The sequence below is a fragment of the Lonchura striata genome, chromosome 3, assembly GCF_050655825.1.
Source record: "Lonchura striata isolate lonStrDom1 chromosome 3, ASM5065582v1, whole genome shotgun sequence".
Classification (NCBI taxonomy): Eukaryota; Metazoa; Chordata; class Aves; order Passeriformes; family Estrildidae; genus Lonchura; species Lonchura striata.
The window spans coordinates 59,241,063-59,262,107 of record NC_140705.1 but is presented as its reverse complement, the minus strand read 5'-3'; the positions used below and the strand labels follow the sequence as shown (position 1 = coordinate 59,262,107).

General features: G+C 37.7%; 1 protein-coding gene across 2 annotated transcripts in view; it reads left to right on the top strand.

The window, feature by feature from the left end:
* The window catches only part of NOX3 (NADPH oxidase 3), a 39,164-nt gene extending 18,379 nt beyond the window's left edge, over positions 1-20,785 (top strand). For both annotated transcript variants that reach the window (XM_085576636.1, XM_021532112.3), the window contains 6 exons: positions 2,440-2,532; positions 3,560-3,813; positions 7,257-7,419; positions 14,453-14,599; positions 17,462-17,586; positions 19,832-20,785. In XM_085576636.1, the coding sequence (XP_085432762.1) occupies positions 2,440-2,532; positions 3,560-3,813; positions 7,257-7,419; positions 14,453-14,599; positions 17,462-17,586; positions 19,832-19,958 (909 nt within the window). In that variant the 3' untranslated portion in view covers positions 19,959-20,785. The remainder of the gene's footprint in view (positions 1-2,439; positions 2,533-3,559; positions 3,814-7,256; positions 7,420-14,452; positions 14,600-17,461; positions 17,587-19,831) is intronic.
* Positions 20,786-21,045: the final 260 nt, after the last annotated feature.

Genomic DNA, 21,045 nt, shown 5'->3' with positions numbered 1-21,045 from the left:
GGGGTAATTAAGTAGCAGACTTGTACAGTATGTCAGATGTCTTGCATACAAACAAAATCATTTAACATTTTCAGCTCAAGATTTAGATTGCTCATATGCAAGTTTCTGTTGTTTCTTCCAAAAAGAAAAAACATACCAAAGGAAATCCTAAAGGAGAAAAATTAGCATTCAGTGTCTGGTAGCTCTTTTAATGGCTGACATAGATTTTTCTTAAACTAAACTATTGTTAGCCACTATCCAACCTGCATATTAATGAGAAAATGAATGCCTCTCTAAAAATTTCAGCTACAATGTCACCATAAAAATCAATACATGGCTATGCACCATGAATACAGACGCAAGCTTGCTTCCAACAGCATGTCTTGACATTTATTATCATAAAACTAACTGGAAAGAACTTCCACTTCTCTGTGTTAAACCTATTTTGTCACACTTTCGTGCCTACTCAGGGCCATACTTGCAAAGTTACATTACTTTAAATGAATTGTGATAATACCATATGGCATATAGATCATCTATACGAATGGTGCCTTGCTGGATGTGCAATGTGAGATGCCTGATAGACACCACAGACAAATAGCACAGGTTCACTCAGAAGCTAAAAAGCCATGGCGAGGTTTGTGCAGCACTGGCAGGGGCTGGTGCAGCTGGGGCAGCCTTGGAGCAGGGAAGGGACAGCATGTTGGGATGTTTGTGCATGGTTGGGATACTGTGAAGTGACCAGAGGGCACAACACACTGATTAGGGTGCCTGGGGGAGGGCTACCACAGCAGAGGCCCTCTCTCACTCATGCCACACCTGCTCCCCAGCTCCATATCCCAGCAGGTAGGAAGCAGCCCAGTCTGGCTCCTACTGGGGATGATGGAGCACTTCTCTTGCACCCATGGTGTCTGGACTTTTGTCCTCACAGCCTTTCCTGAGCCATCACAGCCCTGTCTCAGTTCATTCTCATTACAGGAGGAAACACTGCTTGGCAAGAATACTGATGCTCTGATTAGCCAGACAGGAGCTGTGCAGCTTAGAAGCCCATGGTGGATGCCCCGTTGTCCCAACCCAGCCAAGAGACATTTTGGATTGAATGCTCCATTGAACTGGAGTGATGGCACATTTAAAATCCCAGCTGAGCTCTTGCACAGGGTAGCCTGCAACCTTAGCATTCCTGTCACATGCTTTTATTTACAGGTAGCACAAATGGAAAGGAGGAAAAACAGATCTCATCATTATTGTGCCTTGATATATGCAAATGTATTCAAGACATGAGACTACCCACTGCGCAGAGACACCTGTAGTATTTAGGGACAACGGATGTGTTGAGTTTCTGCTTTAGCTGAGAGTCTGGTGACTTATGCTGGTTTCTTCCCATTATTAAATTGTGCTTTTTTTTTATTTTATTTTATTTAATTTTCAAGAATTAACCTTGGGAAATTGCCATTCCATCCTCTTAGCACTTTCCAGGGAAGACGCATCATTTTATGGCTTGCTTCTCGTAAAGATACTTTATAACCCTTGCTACCCAGCTTGTGGAGCAAAGTCAATGTTTCAGCAAGTAAAGTTACTCTTTGGCAATTTTAAAAGCCACATGATTGTGGAGTATCCAGTTTGCTAGAATTAGAGGTGTAATTAAGGGAATTGGAAACAAAACAGTATCTCTTCCCGGGGAAAAAAAAACATTCTTTTTAAATCATCAGTATAAAATAATACCTAATTATCTCAGCTACCAGTGCAACTTAGTGAAATGATCAGGTCAAATATTTGAATAGCCACATACCTCTGATTGTTACAGTGATTACTACACAGGATTAGCAAGTACAAACACAGCAATCATCTGCTATACTTAAAAGTATGACCAACTCAGTATCCCAGATCAAAAAACCTCTTTTATTGATAAAGAGTTGACTAATGGATTAAATGGAAATATATCCCATTTCTCTAATTGAATATTTAGGACTTAATGTTTTCTCATACACCATCAGAAAACTCATAGCTGACAATAATACCTACCCCTATCTGCCTGCTTTGAAATACTTCAGACTTTGGGGGAAAAAAAAAAAAAAAGGTAATTCTATGGGTAATATTGTATAACTGTATGTATCTATACAGCTTCAAGTCCAATTAAACTATATGTAACAACACCTAAATAGATTAATCCTTTGCCTTTTAATAGGAAAAGATTTTAAAGGATTCTTTTTGGCCAGAGTACAGATAGATATTAGCACTTCTTTTGCACTGTGTTTGTGAAGGAGTCCCATATGTCTATTCCACAAGAAAGCCAGAACAGCTACAGCAGCAACACAAATACTCTCTTGAGAAAGACAAACCAAAAATTACAGGAAATCAAGTAATTTAATTTTAGGCTACCTGCTGATTTAAACCAGAAAAGCAAAACATTTTTGTAGACATTCAAATAAACATTGCTTTTTAATATGGAATTTTCTACAGGCTTGGAAGTGGCTTTTAAGTCCTATGGTGTTGTACATCTGTGAAAGAATTGTTAGGTTTTGGAGATTTCAGCAGGAAGTTGTCATTACTAAGGTATGTAACAAGGCCCACATATCTGCAAAAAAAACCCCATTATGTCAATGACTTTTTTATTGTTTTTAGGTAACTTCTCTATATTAGGAACCTCATTTTTCACTCCTAGCTTCAACAACTTTTCAATGTTTTCAGCCAAGTATTGATTGTACATTTTGCATTTATTCCAATAGCAAATCCATAACAATATTTCATATGGGACCAAACTTGATTAATGAAGTACCGGATTTCACGCCACCATAACACAAAAATCTGTTTGTGGTCTCCCTTTTTAATGAACTAAAACTGTCTTCCACTGCAGTTAATGCCAGAGACTGCCTTGACTTCAGTAGCAGCATATAGTTTTTACTTTAAAATCTGGAGGCTTCCAAGGAGATGAAGGGTTATATGATCAGTTAGCACATATAGCTTAAAGCTCCACTAATACCAGTGTAACAATTTCCCCCACTTGTGTGCCAAGTGACTATTTAAATAACATCAGACTAGACTGAGGATGTTGCTACTGAAGCAGCTGAGTCCACATGTGTCAAGCCAGGGATCAGGATCAGGTGTATCTTGTGTGAGTGGAACGGGATGTTGGGTAAGTCTTGTTGCTGATTTCACAGAGTGGCTGTGATCTGAGAATCTCAGTATATTACATGTGACATACAAAACTGCTGCTTAACTGAGAATACCTCTCTAAAAAAGTGTATTAGAATTGAGCTCACTGTGCTTTTTTCTTTGTAATCCCACAGAGTTAGCAGAGTTACATGAGAGTAAAACTAGGAATTAAGGAATTATTCTAATCAATTAAGAAATACTTTTGCACAGGTTATACCAAGAAAATTGTCAAACTTTTGAATTGTTACAGCCTTTTCTCTACATCTTGCACTCAGAAGTCAGGCTGTCCCACAATACATACAGTACATGCTCTCAAGCCATTGGGCTGCAACACTGCAACATGCAGGTTAGGATATGTGTGATCTAATGAAAACAAACATTTACCCTTCTGAATGGAAATAAAATTTGTCCCTTTATCATTCTTTAGGTGGTGACACATTCCTCTGGAGTCCTTGAACTCCACATGAAGAAACATGGCTTTAAAATGGGAGCTGGCCAATATATATTTCTACAGTGCCCATCTGTCTCACAGCTGGAGTGGCACCCTTTCACCCTCACCTCAGCTCCTGAGGAGGACTACTTCAGCGTCCACATACGGCTCGTAGGGGATTGGACTGCAGCCCTTTTCAAGGCCTTTGGAGCAGAGGAAAAATCTTTGAAGGAATTGTGGATGTTACCAAGGTTTGAATAAGAGACTATATATTTTAAAATGTTATTTCTACATTTTAAAATAAATGTTAACATTTTAACTTTAATTAATTGTGCATGTGTTTTTTGCTGATACATTATTAGATTGTAGTTCTGGATTCTTAAACAACAACATTATGCTAAAAACATCACAAACAAATAACCATGAACTGGGGCCAGAAGCTACCAAGAGGATGTGATGACTAATTCAAGATTTAAAGTCCATATCAATATCCTTATCTCTGTTGCTACCATCTGGATGTCTAACACCTATATCTACACCTAAAGATATCTATTTTGGAAGATGGTTGTTTAATAAATGACACTGGAAGATATCTGCTAGATTTTTGCCTCTATGCTTATGGTATCCATCACTTAATATCCAAAATTCCAGTTTTTCCCTTTCAATTACTTAGATATCTTGCGGTTCGTGAAACATCTGCCCAAACCTTACTTCTTTCTGACAGTCTCCTTTGACCTTGTCTCTATTTTCCAAACCCTGCTTCACTTTATAAAGGTTATTTCTATCCAAATTATGTATTTTTTACATCATAATACAAGCAAAAAGTTGATTCTCTGTTGCTCCAATTTCGTGGGGATCCTCTGAAGTCAAAGGAGCCATCTTGACTTACTCCAGCCAACGACCTGGCTCTATACAGAATGGATTCCAACCATGTAGATCTACTTCTGCACTGCTTACAGGAATAGGGGAGATTTTCAGCAAAGAAGAGTCCAGCACAGGATCATTTAAATTCTAGTGGAGTATGTAGGGCCTGGGACTGCAGGGACTGATTTCCCCCTGGAAAATTCATAGACACCACTGAGCTGCAGAGGTTTATTGGAGTTCGGCGCAGACAGGAAAATCTGGTCCAGTCCTTGCATTGTATCAGTTAATAAGAATTAAAAATGTAATCAGTGCCTTTGTTAAAAGTCAAATGGAATGAGAAGTCTGCCATTTCAGCAGAACTGGAGAAAAAAATTGTTCAAAGTGATTGACAGCAAGTGTGAAATATGAGGAAGAGAAAAAAGTTATCAAATGTTGCTTGCCACAATGCAGGGTTGAAATTAACAATACTGTCATATATAAACACTCCTCTTTTTAATCTCATTAGGGTGCCTAATTTCATCCTTCAGTTTCTTTCTTGCAATATACTAAAAGACTATTTCAACAGTTAATAGCCATAAAGCAAAAGACTGGTCTTTTTCACATTTCACTATCTAAAGTTACACACCAAATTGGTGACTGTATTAAAAAATAATATATAGCAGACACTGTGTGGAAGACAGAAGACATAGCAGCTGAATAATAAGATAGGGTTAAGAATAAAGTGTGTGTTTTTTAATTATTTAAAGAGGATTAAAATGAAATGTTCATGCATATATATAAGTAGCAAAGATACTTGTGATTTCTGACAAATTTGGGAACTAAAACCATAGAATAGACTATTAATGTGAAAATAATTAAATTCCATGTTATATCTCTTCAGGATTTTGGCTTACTTAATTGCTGGTTTAATACATTGTTCCAAAATCTAACTGTTTTTACAGACAGGAGGTACTACACAATCATCATGGTGATCAGCAAATGTTTAAATTCTAAAAATGATCACAGATGATCTTTTAATGATACTTCTTCAAAACTAAATATTTCTCCTGCCTTCCCCATAAATCTAACTTCTTTTCTAATGAAATGGATAGGAAGAATATGTACAGTCCACAGTGAGAAAGTCCATAGCTCTATTTTCTACATGTCTTCGGCAAATGTAAATGTAACATTTTTTGTCACTTTGTGTACTATCTTCCTATCTTCATCCATACTATCTAGATCAAATGAATGAGTTTCATAGCTCAGTTTCTCCTTCTCCTCTTTCCCCCCTGCTTCTCTGAGGCTTTGTATTTGGCTAAGCTGCATAGCTATGGCTGAGTAAAGCATTCAAACCAATGATGGGATCTCTGTCACCTGAGGATTTAGGAGCAGACTGACAAGACAAATCTCTTCAAGGGATGATTCAGAAATAATTGAACCTGTCTTATAGCACAGCAACAGACTAGAATCCTTGAAATTTCTTCCAGATCAATTTTTCCTCAATCTACTGACAACAATGAGAATTGCTTCCAGTCTCACATTGAACTACATAGGAGGCTTATCTAAAAGCTGTTCTTAGGCACTACAGGTATATACCATAAATTAACCTTATTTTACAGGAATTTTTGAATGCTCAAAACATACTGTGCTGGGCAATAATCAAAATAATTGTTCATATTAAAAAAAAATTCTTGATGTCTAGGGTCAAATTTCCAGCAATTATGCCAGAGTAGCTGTTTTGTTTGCTACTGCACTTGCAGGGCATTTTGAATATTGAAATAAAATGTCAAATATTTTTTAGAGCTTTTAAAAAAGTAACAATAAAATTTGAAATACATTGTATCCCTATATTTTTGTGTAGCATTGCTTGGGCATCCCCCTTTCTTATCCTGTTAAAACACTTATTATGTGTGCCTATTTGTTTGTACTGTTTAAGGATAAATTTTAAGGATGATTCATCCAGTAAAGAGTACAAAGCAATAGACAATCTAAAGGGAAGAAAAAAACCTTTTTTTTTTCCCAAAGCACTTGGTGTTGGTGAAACCATCTTCCAAGTATGTATGTTGTATAAAGAGAGGGCTGGAAAGAGAACTCCAAAGTTTTCTGTGTATTTACATTTCATGTTGCTAAAGGAATGAATCTTACTATTCAATAATATTTTTCATCTCTGATTTTGACCAAAATTAATTTCTTGGCATCAGGAACATTGATTACAGGAGGCAGTAATATCAACAAGCATGTCTGCGTATGCATTTTTGCCTTTACATCAGATACTGAGTACAGTATTATGCTAAAAATGTATTCCTGAAATACTGCTTTTTCAGAAAGAGCTGAGAAAATAGTAGTTCTCTTGCATGCTATGACCTTTTTCTTGCCTTCTCTTTTATTACTTTAACTCAATACAGAACTTCTAAAAATGATTAATATAATCTGTTCTTCTTTACTTTGATATGTACAATATAGCGAATAAAGCTCTAAAACAGGATGCTTTTCAGTAATTCATAATTAAATATGCAAATTCCACAGCTAAATTTGGACATGCAATTATATGACTAATCACATTTCAGAAAGCCAGAAAATTGCAATTGCATGCTTAAATAGATGGCCAGGCCCCAAATCCACATGGGTGCTCTTGTTCTTTCATTTCAGAAAAGACAGTTGCTTTGCTATTAAATGGCACTCACTGAAAATTAAATGTATTTGTACAGACAATTTATGTGCCATCTTAGACATGTATTTTCTCTTTTATTTTAACAGAAATTCAGTTTTGACAATGTGTAGCCCAACAAATGTTAACCTTTCTGTCACTTTATGTGTTGTTGACTCCCGACTAAATGTTTTTTTGCTGTAGACTGGCTGTGGATGGACCATATGGATCTGCAACCACAGACATCTTCCACTACCGAGTCAGTGTGTGCATTGCAGCAGGAATTGGAGTCACACCATTTGCCTCTATTTTAAAATCCATTTGGTACAAATGCTGCAACCCTAACACAGTAGTGGCACTGCAGAAGGTAGGTGGAAAAGTTTATTGCTTCATTAAAAAGTTCCACAAGTGAGCCTACTTATCCAGGAGAGAGAGGCAATTCAAAGTTAGGGGCTCACTTGAGTGCTTTAATTTGCTCTGAGAAGCAGTCTCTCCCTTTCTAGTTGCCTTAGGAACTGTTGTGGGGTGAAGTGTCCTGAACTCACTGTCATTCCCCAAGAAAGAAGGTAGCACAAGCTGCAATGTTTTTAGTAAAAGTTGAAGGATTAGATTTTCAATAGTAACTGGAGATAATTGTGGAATGCCTTCCACAGCTAGATAGATAATTAGGGAGCTACAAGAGAAACATATCCTCTTTCTTATCAAAAATAAATCCTTCAATGTCATCTCAGTCAGAAGTGAAGGGCAGCACTTGCTCACTGTCCAGGTGCAAATTTCACAAGGGTCCTTCATGTCCTGGTCCAGAAGGCTGCATTCAGCAACCATTTGCTGCTTTTCTCACATTGCAAAGTCGGGATATTAACCAGCACAGAGGGAATATAAAAGGCATTTAAGCTCCGGATAAGATGCATAGATCAAGATGCATATTACTCCCTCAAACTACTTTAATTATTTTGCTGAAAAAATATGTTCAGATCTATAAGGTAAAGATGGCACAAAATTAATTAACATACTCATAATTTTCTAACCTGTTATAGACCTACCTTCTGCTAATGGCATGTGAGGCAGCACTGGGGAGTATAGGTGATAAAGAGATAATAGGTGAAGTGGGGTGAGGGCAAGAAGATAGCATAAAAAAAAATCTATTAAAAATTCTCTTCCATATCCATCACAGCAAGTGGTAGTTTGTGGACCCTACAGCTTTCAGGCCATTTTCCAGTGTAAAAGCTGAATCAGGAACTGTTCAACATTTCATATTTAAGGACAAACATTGAAATTGTATTGGAAGGGACAGACCTTTGAAAGGGTCAATACATATGGAGCTGATTGCAGGACCAAGGGGCTGATCTTTTTAAATGAAAGAGTGTTAAAACTGGCATCTTAATGACGAGCTGCCACTGAAAAAGCATCTGGGATTTTAGTAACTGAGGAGTTGAGGACAGGTCCAAATTGCCAGGGGGGATCTTTGAGGCAGAAAAAGCACTGAGAAGGGAGGGAAATAAAAATGGAAATACATGGTATTTGAAAAAAGAAGTGCATTTGCAAACACTATGATTGTACCAGGATGATCTTTTTCACTGGAAGGAGAGCTACACATATGCATGCAAACTTTATATATGTAGGTTATGTATATTCTACATGTATACAAGTAAAAGTTGTTATTATTGTCATTGCTGCTATCTTAAGGAAGAAAGAACAGGATTTAACTGTGCATCAATGGAATACTTGAAGGTGTTCATTCATAGGGAGAATTAGAGAGAGTTTCAGCTAAGTGTGCCTGCAAAGATAAATGCATCATGCAATCTGTTATGGGTTTTGTGCTATAGAGTTCAGTTTTATTGAGTTCCTGTGACGTACAAAATTATCAAGATTTCTACTTGTTTTTTCTTTATATCTTGGCTTCCTTATTGGTGCAGTGGGAATAGTGATGTTTATTTTTCACAGGTGTTTTGAGGTTAAATTTCATCAGTGCTTGTAAAATATTTTTAAAGTGTGGATGAAAGGTCATGGGGAAGTTCACAGCATTACTTAAAAAAATTTAGCAGTCATCTCAGTGAGAGAGATTAATATCAGGGTAGCTCCATTTTTTTTTTCCATTGGTTAAAAGCTTCTACTTGTGGTATAATTACAAATAATTTAATCTTCCTCAAAGTATTCAGCACTCCCTTTTTGCCATGATGAGTACCATAGAAATGTCTATTAAGGAAATAAATAAGAGGTTTTTCTTTTTTTTAACAACTTCATTTTGATTTGAGTACAGCTATCATTATGGTTATTGAACTAATATTTCTTAGTGTTGCCCACATATGGTTGAGATATAAATACTCATAGTTTCCAAATGTCTGCAGCTGTATAATTTAAAAAAAAAAAACAACAAATCAAAAGGAGTACACATTTATCTAATTGATTATTCACAATTAAATAGCCTTAGAGCCCTCATTTCCCCATCATTTTTTGCATGTACTACCAGTCATGGCTGGAAAGTTTCTACTGGCTTTAATTATGCATAATATGATTTTTTTTTTTTTTCACATTAGTGGTCTCATTTTTTCAGATCAATTGCTACTGAAATTGATAAAATTGTACTGATCCATCAGATCCTAGTGTTAGCAAACATCCACTTTCTCTTCCCTACAAAAGACATAAGAAAGGTCCTACTGAGTAATGCCAAATATCCATCTAGCCCCATATCCTGTCTGCAACAGTGACTCTTCATGAACAGCTAGAGAAAAGTATACAGACCAGAAAAATCAGATGGTGGATGGTTTTTACAGGACACTTCCTCACCAGTGAGCAACTCATAGCTCAGTAGCGCCTTGATAAAAGAGCTCTACTTGTGTCTTTAATATCCCTTTGTGGGTTTTTCTTCCATTATGTAGTCTAATTGTTTTTTGAATCCATGTAGACCTTAGACAACCATAGCATGTTGTGGCAGTAAGTTCAGCTACATACTGAGAGAACACAGTCAGCCTCTTCCATTTGCTTTGGGACTGGCTTCCACACCTGAGGTAAATATCTGCCCCAGTCTCTAGTCCTTCTGCACAAAAATCTTGTCCTAAAGACCTAAAAACCTAAGCTCTTTGTTCTGTCAAATGTAACCATCTTTCTGACTTTTTTGATAACAGTTTAAGTCTTTTGCTTCAAATCTAGGAATATAATTTTGAATCTTGTTATGCATTTATGGGAAAGGCTGTTTGCTGCCACCCTAAGTCAGTGTCTCCTGTAGGCTGCCAAACCCCCACCTCCTGCATGATCTCTGATTTTTTTTCATTGGGTTTTTGTTTGTTTGTTTGTTTGTTTTTGTATGCTACAGCCAACAGAGCATAAAGGACTGGATGCTTGCTGGGAGGTGCCCAGCTGCAGGTGTAAGAGGTTTTTGTAGGGGTATTCATGCCGAGGAGAGAGCAGCAAGAGTCAGGGATGAGGGGTGTCCTCCTTGGACAGCCCTTTAGTGAAAAGCTGGCTTTTCCCAGAGCTCCAGCTCCAACTCTGCCTTCAGGGAGCAGGGAGAAACAGATGCTCATCAACAGATAATTATTAATGACTTCCTCATGATGGAAACTGATTTACAAAGAATGTTCTTTTACCTTCCAGGTAAAAGAGCTCTTGCTCTTGTCCATTGTAAAAAAATATGGGACGTGTGAAACTGAAGGATAAATATCCATTAATTGCAAGGGAGCAGAGCATTACAGAAATAAGCAGCTATTCAAACCCCTGCTTTGATCTGATTAATAGCAATACTGCATCTAACTCAATTTGCAAAAAGAGCACTTGGAAAATTTAAGACAGTTTACTTGGGCAAGCCATCAAGCTGATAAATGCAATTGATGGCAGTAGGGTGGGTGGAGACTAATGAAACATAAATCTAAACCAGATTTTTAATTGCAGTCAGTTAATAGTATGAGGCTTACAAGAAAAAAACAGGATTCAGAATAATCTTTAATGATATAAATACACTGGAGCTACTTTATTTTACTGTTTTAATAAGGATTAATTTTTTGGTGCATTTATTGTATTTTAATTATATATGTAATATGTTGTGCTATGCTATGGGCAGCCAGTGTAAAGAAAGGAAGAATTTTTTGTAAACACCATTTATTTTAACATATTAGACTAGAAGTCCTCTTTGATCTAAGGGAAACTAATTCCTTTTACCCATAGGCCATCCTTCTTCACTATCTCTTTTCTTTCTAAGATTATAATCGCAGCCAAAAATACTCCTAATAATGACAGTCTTTCTTCATCCCCAAACGCCTGCCACCTCTTAACATGAAAATCAGAGGCAGTGCAATGGGTGCCGTGGGATGAGCTTAAGGAATTTTTGCAGCTTCAGAAAGCTGCATCCTTTCCTTAGAGGAGTGTGCCAGAGGTGACTTGTTCCAACCAGTTGGACTGGCTGTTCCTGTGACAGCCAGGCCTGCAAACAGCTAAAAGCAGTCCTTTAATATGTTCTGGAAATCAGTTCCCCAGTTTGAAGACTGTATTGTCTCAAGTCATTGGCTAGCTTTTCTTCCTCCTTCCCAGAATGTGCTTATCTCCCAGTCCTGCCCACAAGCTCCCAGTTGCTACCTAATGAACAATTCTTTACTCATTTAGAAATCCATATCTCCTCTCCACAACATGTACTAAATATACATTTCCATTAAATGAACTGCTGAAAAGACTTGAGAAATAAGATGATCAAGTAGAGTCTGGGGGAAGAAATTTCTCACTACAAATCAACAGTAATGGTGTGATACAGACTGACAGCACTCAGTGGGCTGATTTTCGAGGTGCTGAGTATATAGAACAAGTGGGGACTTTAGGACTCAGACACAAAAAAAACACATACAGGTTAAGGCTATAAACCTTACTTAGTTTTGGTAATTTAAAATAATGCTGTTGTTGGCCACAAATATGAAATTCTATAACATCAGTGGGCTGGCTTTTTCCTTATAACTTATGCCAGTAAATCGGAAGCAACCCCCTTCATAAAGCAATGAGATCATATTTAAGGCAAAATATTGAAACAGAAGGGGAAAAAGCAAACAAGATGGTTAGTACTGAAGTTCTATTCAGACAGTCTTATTCCTGGGCTGTAAAAATACCCTACTTAACCCTAAATGCCTTATCCCTGTTTCTGGGATCATACATCATTTATATTTCTTACATAAACCACAGATGGTCTCTTACAGTACACTCAGATCTAGGAAACATCTCAAATTACTGTTAGTGTCTTTCACCAAATCTCCACTGAAGCATGGTATTACCACATTTTTCTCCCACCACCTTACCAGAGGTCTGACAACCTAATATATTATATATTTGGGAAATCTCTTTATAGCTTTCAGGTTTCTTTCTCTGGTTTTTCATTTCAGAAGTGTCCAATACACATTTTTACCTCATTGATCCTGTGCAAAAGGGTTAATGATTGCCTTGGGAACATACCTTCCAGATCACCTTTGATATTGCAGTACAATAAAAAACAGAGGGGCTGGTGAGCAGAGAAGGAGATGAGTTGGAGAAACTGAAAGGATTTTGTAACAAAATAAGAATCCCAGTCACAATAAGTACCAATCATTCCGTTTTTATAAACTTATACATAGTCCTTCCTGCTGTTCCATTCACATCTGAAATTTTGTATTTTTAGACTTCCTTCACATTTTTTAATTTCTTCTTTGGAAAAATTATGAAAATACACAGCCTGCAGAGGCCCATTCAAGGTTTGGCACCATCTGGTCAAAATAATGGTAGAGTGTAAGGCAAGAGATACAGAATTTGAGTAATAGGGATTGCAATCAGATTTATCTTATAATTGTGCTTCAGATTCAGGGTAGTGCCTGGGCAGACAGCCTGGGAATTTCAGACGTTCATCCTCTGGGTAGTACAGGAACTCACAGCTGAGTTATCTCCACATCTGTATTGGCTTCATACCAGGCACTGAGCTGAAACCAGTCCAGGGGATGGACTGGTCCCAGTCCTTTACACAGCACAGCATTGCTAGAGGAGATTTCCAACTGGGAAATCAAGATGTGCTGAAGACTCTCTAAGGTAATTCCTGATGGGCCTAGGAGTGACTGAGTTTCAGTGCATTAGTAAGATCTTGACAAGGGAATTTCATCAGTCCTGAGGCAATTCCTGTTGCAAAATTTATTCACTTGTACACAGACAAGACATTTGCAAATGGTCATCAGAAACCATTCCTGCAGAAGTGGTCATACAGGACAGACTTCTAGAAACAGCTAATTAGTCAGAAGATGCTCTATATGCAGTTAAGACAACAGATCACAATAGATCATGCACATCCAGGAGTGGTCACAATGATCCCTGCGCCAGCTGGCTATAAAAACTGGGCAGAAAAAGGTTCTTGTGGACTCCCACTGTTCCAGCTGAAGATACCAGAGGAAGGACTCTTGCAATAGACTCATCATCATATGGACAATGACTAACAGTGTTGTTTCAAAGATTTTATTCCTATGCAAGTATTACCTTATGCCGAGATATTAATAAATTAGCTTCTTAAAAAAAAAACCAAAAAACAAAAGCAAACAAAAAACCCCCACACTCAGCTATGTTTTTGTTTTACTACAATAGAGTAGGAAAAATAAGCCTTGGGAATGATTAAAGGATGCCTCTCGGTGGCAGTGATCCCAGGAACATTTGGTTTGCCATAGACACAATTATAGGATGACTTGATCCCATTCTCTAATTTCTACCCATAAAACAAAACTTTGATAAGAGGCTCCCCAACCCAATAGACAACAAACAAAAAAGATGAAAAGTGAAACTAAATAAATCAGGATGAGAGAAATTGTATTAATTTTGATAGAGAGGAGGGTTTCAAAGAATAGAAAACTGATCATTTTACCCCTTTGGCAATTGTAAATTTAGTTTCAGGTTTCTCTAGGAACCAGATGCTCCAAATTAAACATGAAATGCATTTTTAAAAATGAAATAGGGACTATTTCTCACCTATTTTATACAGGGCATATGACTTGAAGAACATAAGTACCTTTTGGCAAAATCAAGAGTTAGCCTATAGCATAAGGTCTAGAGAAACAAGGAATTCCTTGCTTTGATGCTGAATACAACTGAAATGAAATAAATACAAAATTCCAAATAATAATCAAATTATTTGCAAGAAATGAAGGGCTAGGTATTAAAAGTCAAAGCAGAGATGTACTGGTAAGGATATATGGGAAGCTTGTCCACTGCCTACTTTCACTAGCACATTAATATATTCACTCATTGTTTAAGATGACAATCAAAATTTTAAAATGTCAAAATTATGTTTAATTATGTCTACTATAAATTTAATGTGAAGAAGAATCACACACTATATGGTTAATGAGTTGAGCCAGTGATTACAAAGTTTTATGGAAAGTTTGCTTCTTATTAAATCTCTTTATTTTACCTGACAGGTTTATTTTTACTGGATTTGTCGAGACCCATCAGCATTTGAGTGGTTTGCTGATCTTCTGTTCCATTTGGAAACAAAAATGGGTGAAAAATGGAAAAATGATTTTCTAAGCTATCATATATTTCTTACTGGCTGGGATGAAAGTCAGGTAATAATGAAACTGTTACAAGTCAGAGTTAATGTACCTTCCTTTTCCAGTATGGGAACATACGGAACAGGAACAGCTGAATAAATGATGGATGAAGCAGAGAGACAAAGATAAAGATCCTAAGATGTCTGTTTACATCTCACATTTAGGAAAGCAGGAATGGAGAAATCAAGCCAGTGATTCCTCCAATCCTACATCTTGTCTTGGGCAAAGATGGTTACCGGGTGTCTCACAGAAAAGTACAGAGAGCTTTCAGGAGCTCATCAAGGGATATTTTATCTATGTCTTAGGAAGTCTTTCATTAGATTCTACCATTTTTGTGCTGAAATGTGGAGGACTGTCTAAACAATGTAGGTTTCATTTACTCTTATTATTTAATACAACTTCTGTTGTAGTAATTCATGCATATATACATAAATACACACACACACACACACACACACACACACACACACATATATATATATCCAGTGCATTTTTGAAAAGTACTCCACTTGGAAAATTTTGGCAACGAACTCCATGGTCTAATTCATGTTGTTTGAAAAGACATTTTCTCTGATTAACTTTAAATTTGCCATCTCATAATTTCATTGGATCATACCACCTCAGGCACTTAATTCTTAGACTGGGTCAATATTATTCAACCTCTTTAGTCTTTACCTAGACACAAATGTGTTAATTTTCTCTCTCTCTCTCTCTCTCTCTCTCTCTCTCTCTCTCTCTTTCTTTCTTCCCTTTTTAATGGATCACTCAGATGATGCAGTGGTAAGTCAGGTAAAAACTCTAAAAGGGAAGTCTTTGCTCTACTGTTTTATTTCCTGCTGTCTCTATTGAATGAAGGACTGCCTAGTAGAGATGAAAAAAATACAGATTTCATAGAGCTTTTCCTTTTCTGCCTCTGCTGATATAAAATCCCCATTGTTTCTTTCTGCTTTCCTTAGAGTTTCTGTCAAGTAATGAGGTATGTGCATAAAGTTGTACTCAGAAAAATCTACTCCCATTGTGAAGTAGATGCCAGCTATAGAAACTACTGCTCTGCATTAGCAATATCACAGGGTATTACATAAATCCTGCTGTTAAAGAAGCTATTGGGGAACCAAAACCACACAAAGTTGCCCTTATCTTTCAACTATCACCTCACTTCCCTCATGGGCAAACATCAGGCCAAAAGTCAGGTAGGGTGACCATTCTTCTTGCTGGGGTGTCTGTCTCTCTTCACTTGTGTGCCCTGCACTTTTCTGGAGGGACTTCTTCCTCCCTTTAACCTCATACTCTCTCCTGATTCCTGTCAGAGGAATGTTCTTCAGTGGATATTTCTCCCATTCTGATCTGGACATTATGCTGAGTAAAATCATCTTCTTCAGATACATGCAAAGCTCCCTAGTCTTACAGGACTTATTTTTAGTAAATTCCTGTTCATCGCTCCTCGAATTTGCTAAAATCCTCATCACCCCCTCATCACTCTGCACCAATATTTGAGTGATATTTTACTTCTCCCCTAGCAAAAAATAAAGCAACATTCTCAGCATTCTCTCCATCTCACTATATAGATGACCAGCAGTCAAGTGAAGTTGAACTCAAGGAGGATGGGCATTTTAAACCTTCCAGCACACCCTCCTTTCCTGACACGTGTCTACTCCTCAGACATGTTTGTTCAATGCTTTGATCTCTTTGCAGGTTCCATGCTGGGAACAGATGGTTAAGCACATAACACACATGATCTGCCCCTGCTTGGACAAACTCTCTGCAGTACCCCTGAGGAGACTCCTAGGCACCCTTAGCACTGTGAACAGGTGCAAAGGCTAATATCAAAAATCCTGGGAAACTTTCACTTAATGAGAACAGCCCATCAGTGGGACAACTGTGCTGCAAACAATTCAAAAATTCTGTGGTTTTCTACCTCCCACTCCTACTAAACACTTTAAGTTCTTTCTTAGACTATTCCAAATCTTTCATGACAATGGCTCAAACTAACAAGAAGCTTTTAGAAACACGACCTCTTGTAACAACTTTGCTTAACAAGAATAATTGTTTTGGTAAGGAATATGTAAGACTCATTAGAAGAAGAAATATACAGTATTCCTAGGAAATGGATCTAAATTTTAGCAACCAGTTCTGCAAAAGATGATTATGATACTTAGTTCATGCTAGGGCCTGGACTAAATGCAAAGTCCATTTTTAAATTTACTTTCCTCAGTTAATTTATTGATACTGACAGGAATGATGGTAGTCTTAGTGGAAATATTACTCCTACACAAGAGTAGTACATATGGCTGTTGTTCCTCATCCTGCCACTGGACACCACTAAAAATAGTCTGGCACCATCCTCCTGACAGCTGCCTTTGAGATATTTACATGCATTAATGAGATCCCCCTCAGTCTTCTCAAGACTAAACAGGCCAAGCTCCCACAGTCTCTTCTCATAAGAGAGGTGTTCCAGACCCCTCATCATCCTCTCCTCTCCTCTCCTCTCCTCTCCTCTCCTCTCCTCTCCTCTCCTCTCCTCTCCTCTCCTCTCCTCTCCTCTCCTCTCCTCTCCTCTCCTCTCCTCTCCTCTCCTCTCCTCTCCTCTCCTCTCCTCTCCTCTCCTCTCCTCTCCCTCTCCCTCTCCCTCTCCCTCTCCCTCTCCCTCTCCCTCTCCCTCTCCCTCTCCCTCTCCCTCTCCCTCTCCCTCTCCCTCTCCCTCTCCCTCTCCCTCTCCCTCTCCCTCTCCCTCTCCCTCTCCCTTTCCCTCTCCTCCCAATTGATAATTGCAGAGTGTCCTTTCCTTCATTCCATATTTCCCAGAATTGTTACTTTTGCCTCTTACTTGGAGTATATGTTTTTTACACTAAAATTATTATCTTGTAAATCTGCCTTTAGGCTACTCACATAGCCCTACATTGTGATGACAAGATGGATGTAATTACTGGTTTGAGACAGAAAACCTGTTATGGAAGGCCAAACTGGGACAATGAGTTCAAGCAACTAGCTGAAAACCATCCTAGGTAAGGCAGGCTGGTTTCTAACCTTGTTAGGTAACTCTTCTCTCAGCATAAACAGTGGGAGGAGGGGGAGAGCAAACCTTTCTAAATGACCCTTTTAAAACAATTTCTTCTTTTTTGCTGTGTGGAAAGAAGATTTATGCTTAATGAAGATTTTAATGAAGAAATCTCGGAAAGAGAATGCCAATAAAATCTAATTTTTGGACAAGAAAATCTAATATTTAGAAGTATTTCAATATCCTGGCCTTTGTCCAGATATAATTGAAACACACAATCCAATTACTGTTCTGCACAAAGGACAAAGTAGCATTAATTTCCCTTGAAGATGGTTATTAAAGAGATAAACTGTGATTTTTTTTCTTATGATGTCAAGGATATGTTTGTTCCCCTAACATATTTGGCCGCTCTTGCAAGACTATGCTGTTCTGTTATTAGTTCATCTCTGCTGGCAAAGACAGTTCATTTGAACTTGGTGGATTTGCTAGTGGTCTGAGAAAAGCTTCTTTGTTCCTGAAAGCCTTTGAAGCAAGAATTTGAAATATTTTGTGTTCAGCAGTAGAAAATTCCAGAATCTTTGTGACTTTGTGATTTCCAAACACTTACCTGCTAATGCAAAATACAGGCTTGCACTTGGATGCAAGAAATACAAAAAGAAAAAGGAGAAAACTTCTTTTAAAAGATGAAAAAGACCCAAGAAAAAGCCGAAAGGGAGGAGATCAAAGAGAATACAGTAAGCTACAAGAATACCATAAAATTGCAAAAATAACAGTAATAGAGAATTCACTTGATGGAGGTCAAAATAAATACAATCAGGAAATATGGAAGATTAAAAGCGTAAAAAGGCCAAGATAGAAAATGTGACTTTTGAAAGACCTTTCATAGGATTCTACTATATAAACAAAACTTTCAAAGTTATAGTTGAAACATTACTTTTTAATATTACTTACTTCCGCAACTGTAGATACAGATGAGATAAAAATTATTTTTCTGCTGCTCAAGGGGGATATGGGCATTAGCTTTCTCTACTGGATCTTGAGGTAGTTCCCTAGAAAGCCAGTCCTAAACTGACAGAAAAATCTTCACTTTTTTTTGTGAGCCTAGATGCCCATGTTTATGGTCAGTGTTGAACATTTCAAAGAAAACCTTGCAATGAAATAAGTATTCCTTATGAGAAAAGAAGATTTTTCTTGCTCTGAATTATAGAAGATCCAAGAGTCAAACGAGTCAAACGGAAGAGTTTCAAACAATCAGCTTTTAGGATCTGACTAAATTTTGGGTCCCTGGGCCCAGGTTGACAGAGTTCCCCCTGGATGCAAAAATGTCTTTTAGCAGATTAGCAGGAATACATCACTTCAGGTTAACCCTGGTGCAATTGAGCACCAGAGCAATTTGGGCATGACTTCTGGGGGCTATGGCATGGGCACCAAAATCATATCCACAGCCTCTCCTTTACATGAGCAAACCTTTTTAAACTCATTCTATCCCTTGTCACTTCCTCTGCATTTCTGCAGATTGAGCTTTCCCCAGCAGCACAGCAGATGTGTGAATCTGTGTATGCATACATGTTTTCAAACAGTGTGTAGTGTACTTGGAGGCAAACCCTTTAGTTTCTAGCAGACAACCAGGTTTACCAGCTCCTTATGTGCTTGTGCATGTATGAACACAATTGCTTGTTACATTTGTCATGTTCTTATTTTATAAGAAGTAACTTAACAAATGTTGTTATTAAATCAGCCATTTTAAAATTGGCTGTGGACAGAAAAGTGTTAGACTAGGTGGTGTTAGACTAGGTGGCACAGGGGCAGGGTTGGGGAGGACAGGAGAAGAAAACTCAGAAGTAAATCAGCATTTTGTATAATTTTTCAGGAAAAAATTAACTCAACTGGAGAAAAAGCACTTAAAATTTTCAGCGCAAGCAGTATGTTTGCCTCTCTGATTGAAAAAGCTGTAAAGATCAAAACTTAAGAGTTACCATTTAAAACATTTTGTATCCTCTAATATAGCAATCTAACAAATAATGTAATGAGACATAATAAACATGAAAGTATTAAAATTATTATAATCTAATATAGCAACACAAATTATACAGTACATAATAGAAATTATACAGTAACACAAGATGTTTCAAATGTATTTCTTAAAAGGCCCTTTGAAAAGATGCAAAGCTGAAGGCAGCCAAAAAGCATAGTGTATCAATTTCTCATGTTTGTTACTGCTATTCTCATGTTTGTTGTTATTGTGATTCCAGCAACAGCATTGGTGTATTCTTCTGTGGACCCAAGGCGCTCTCTAAGATCCTGCAGAAGACATGCCACTCATATTCATCAGTTGATCCAAGAGGAGTCCAGTTTCACTACAACAAAGAAAGTTTCTAGGCTGTACTTCTTAACTGTATAATAGATATTACCAGGCTGTGTATTTTATCCCCATCTTCTCCCATCCTCTACTCATTCTGCATCATTCAGGCCAGATATTAAGAATTAGAAATTGAAATAGGTGTATTGACTTCAGTAGAAAAATGCCATCCTATGCCAGCTAGATTTGGACCCTTTCCTTAACCTTTTCATTGTTTACTTAATGATGCCATGAATCCCTCTACACCTGTGTGAAAACACACACAAACTATAACCTTTGAAGGAAAAGGCATGAGTAAAATGGACATTTAGAACTATACTTTGCTGTTGTGTATGATTGCAGGCAATACATCCCTGCTGTTTAAATCATGCCCATTGAAAGCATTTCCTTCCTGGTTTTCTGGTTTTATACTCCCACTGCACACACATCTATATCGGCATTACCTTTTGTGCCACAGCTATATTATTTCTATACACTCTGTCAAATTCTAAAGGAGCAAATTTGTTTTGCTCTACCAAGTTATGCACCATTTAAAGCTGACATTTCCATGGGAGTGGTGTCTGTGTATCCCATGGACTAATAGGTACTTAGGTTTAATAGGCTAAGGGAACTCCAGAGATTTTTTGCACGCATTAAACAGATTTCATAAGACATGCAACTGAAACTGTGAAAAAAGTTTCATGATAGAATGACTGAGGTGGGAGGCACCCCTGGCTTCTATTCCAAACCTCTTGCTCAGAGCTGATTCTGTGAAGAGAGAATCGACATTAGCATTCTTCCATCCCTCAGGAACCTTCTCCCAATCACCATCACTATGCAAAAATAAAGAATGGCAAGTTCGCTCAGCAGTTATGGATGCATTTTTCTTTTGTGTGGATGCTTAGGAGTAGACCCCTTCTGCCCTGTTTTTTTTTTGTTGTGACATCTCTCCTGTTCACATCAACCTGTATGCTTTATTTGGTGCTCCAGTCCACCACCTCCTTATTTGATTGTTGGTCATCTACTCCCTCCTCATCACACAACATTCCCATAAGCTAAAAAGGGGAGAAAAAATATTTCCCTCTATCCCAGCACAGAGAGTAAAAACGCTCCATATTTGAGCTGGAC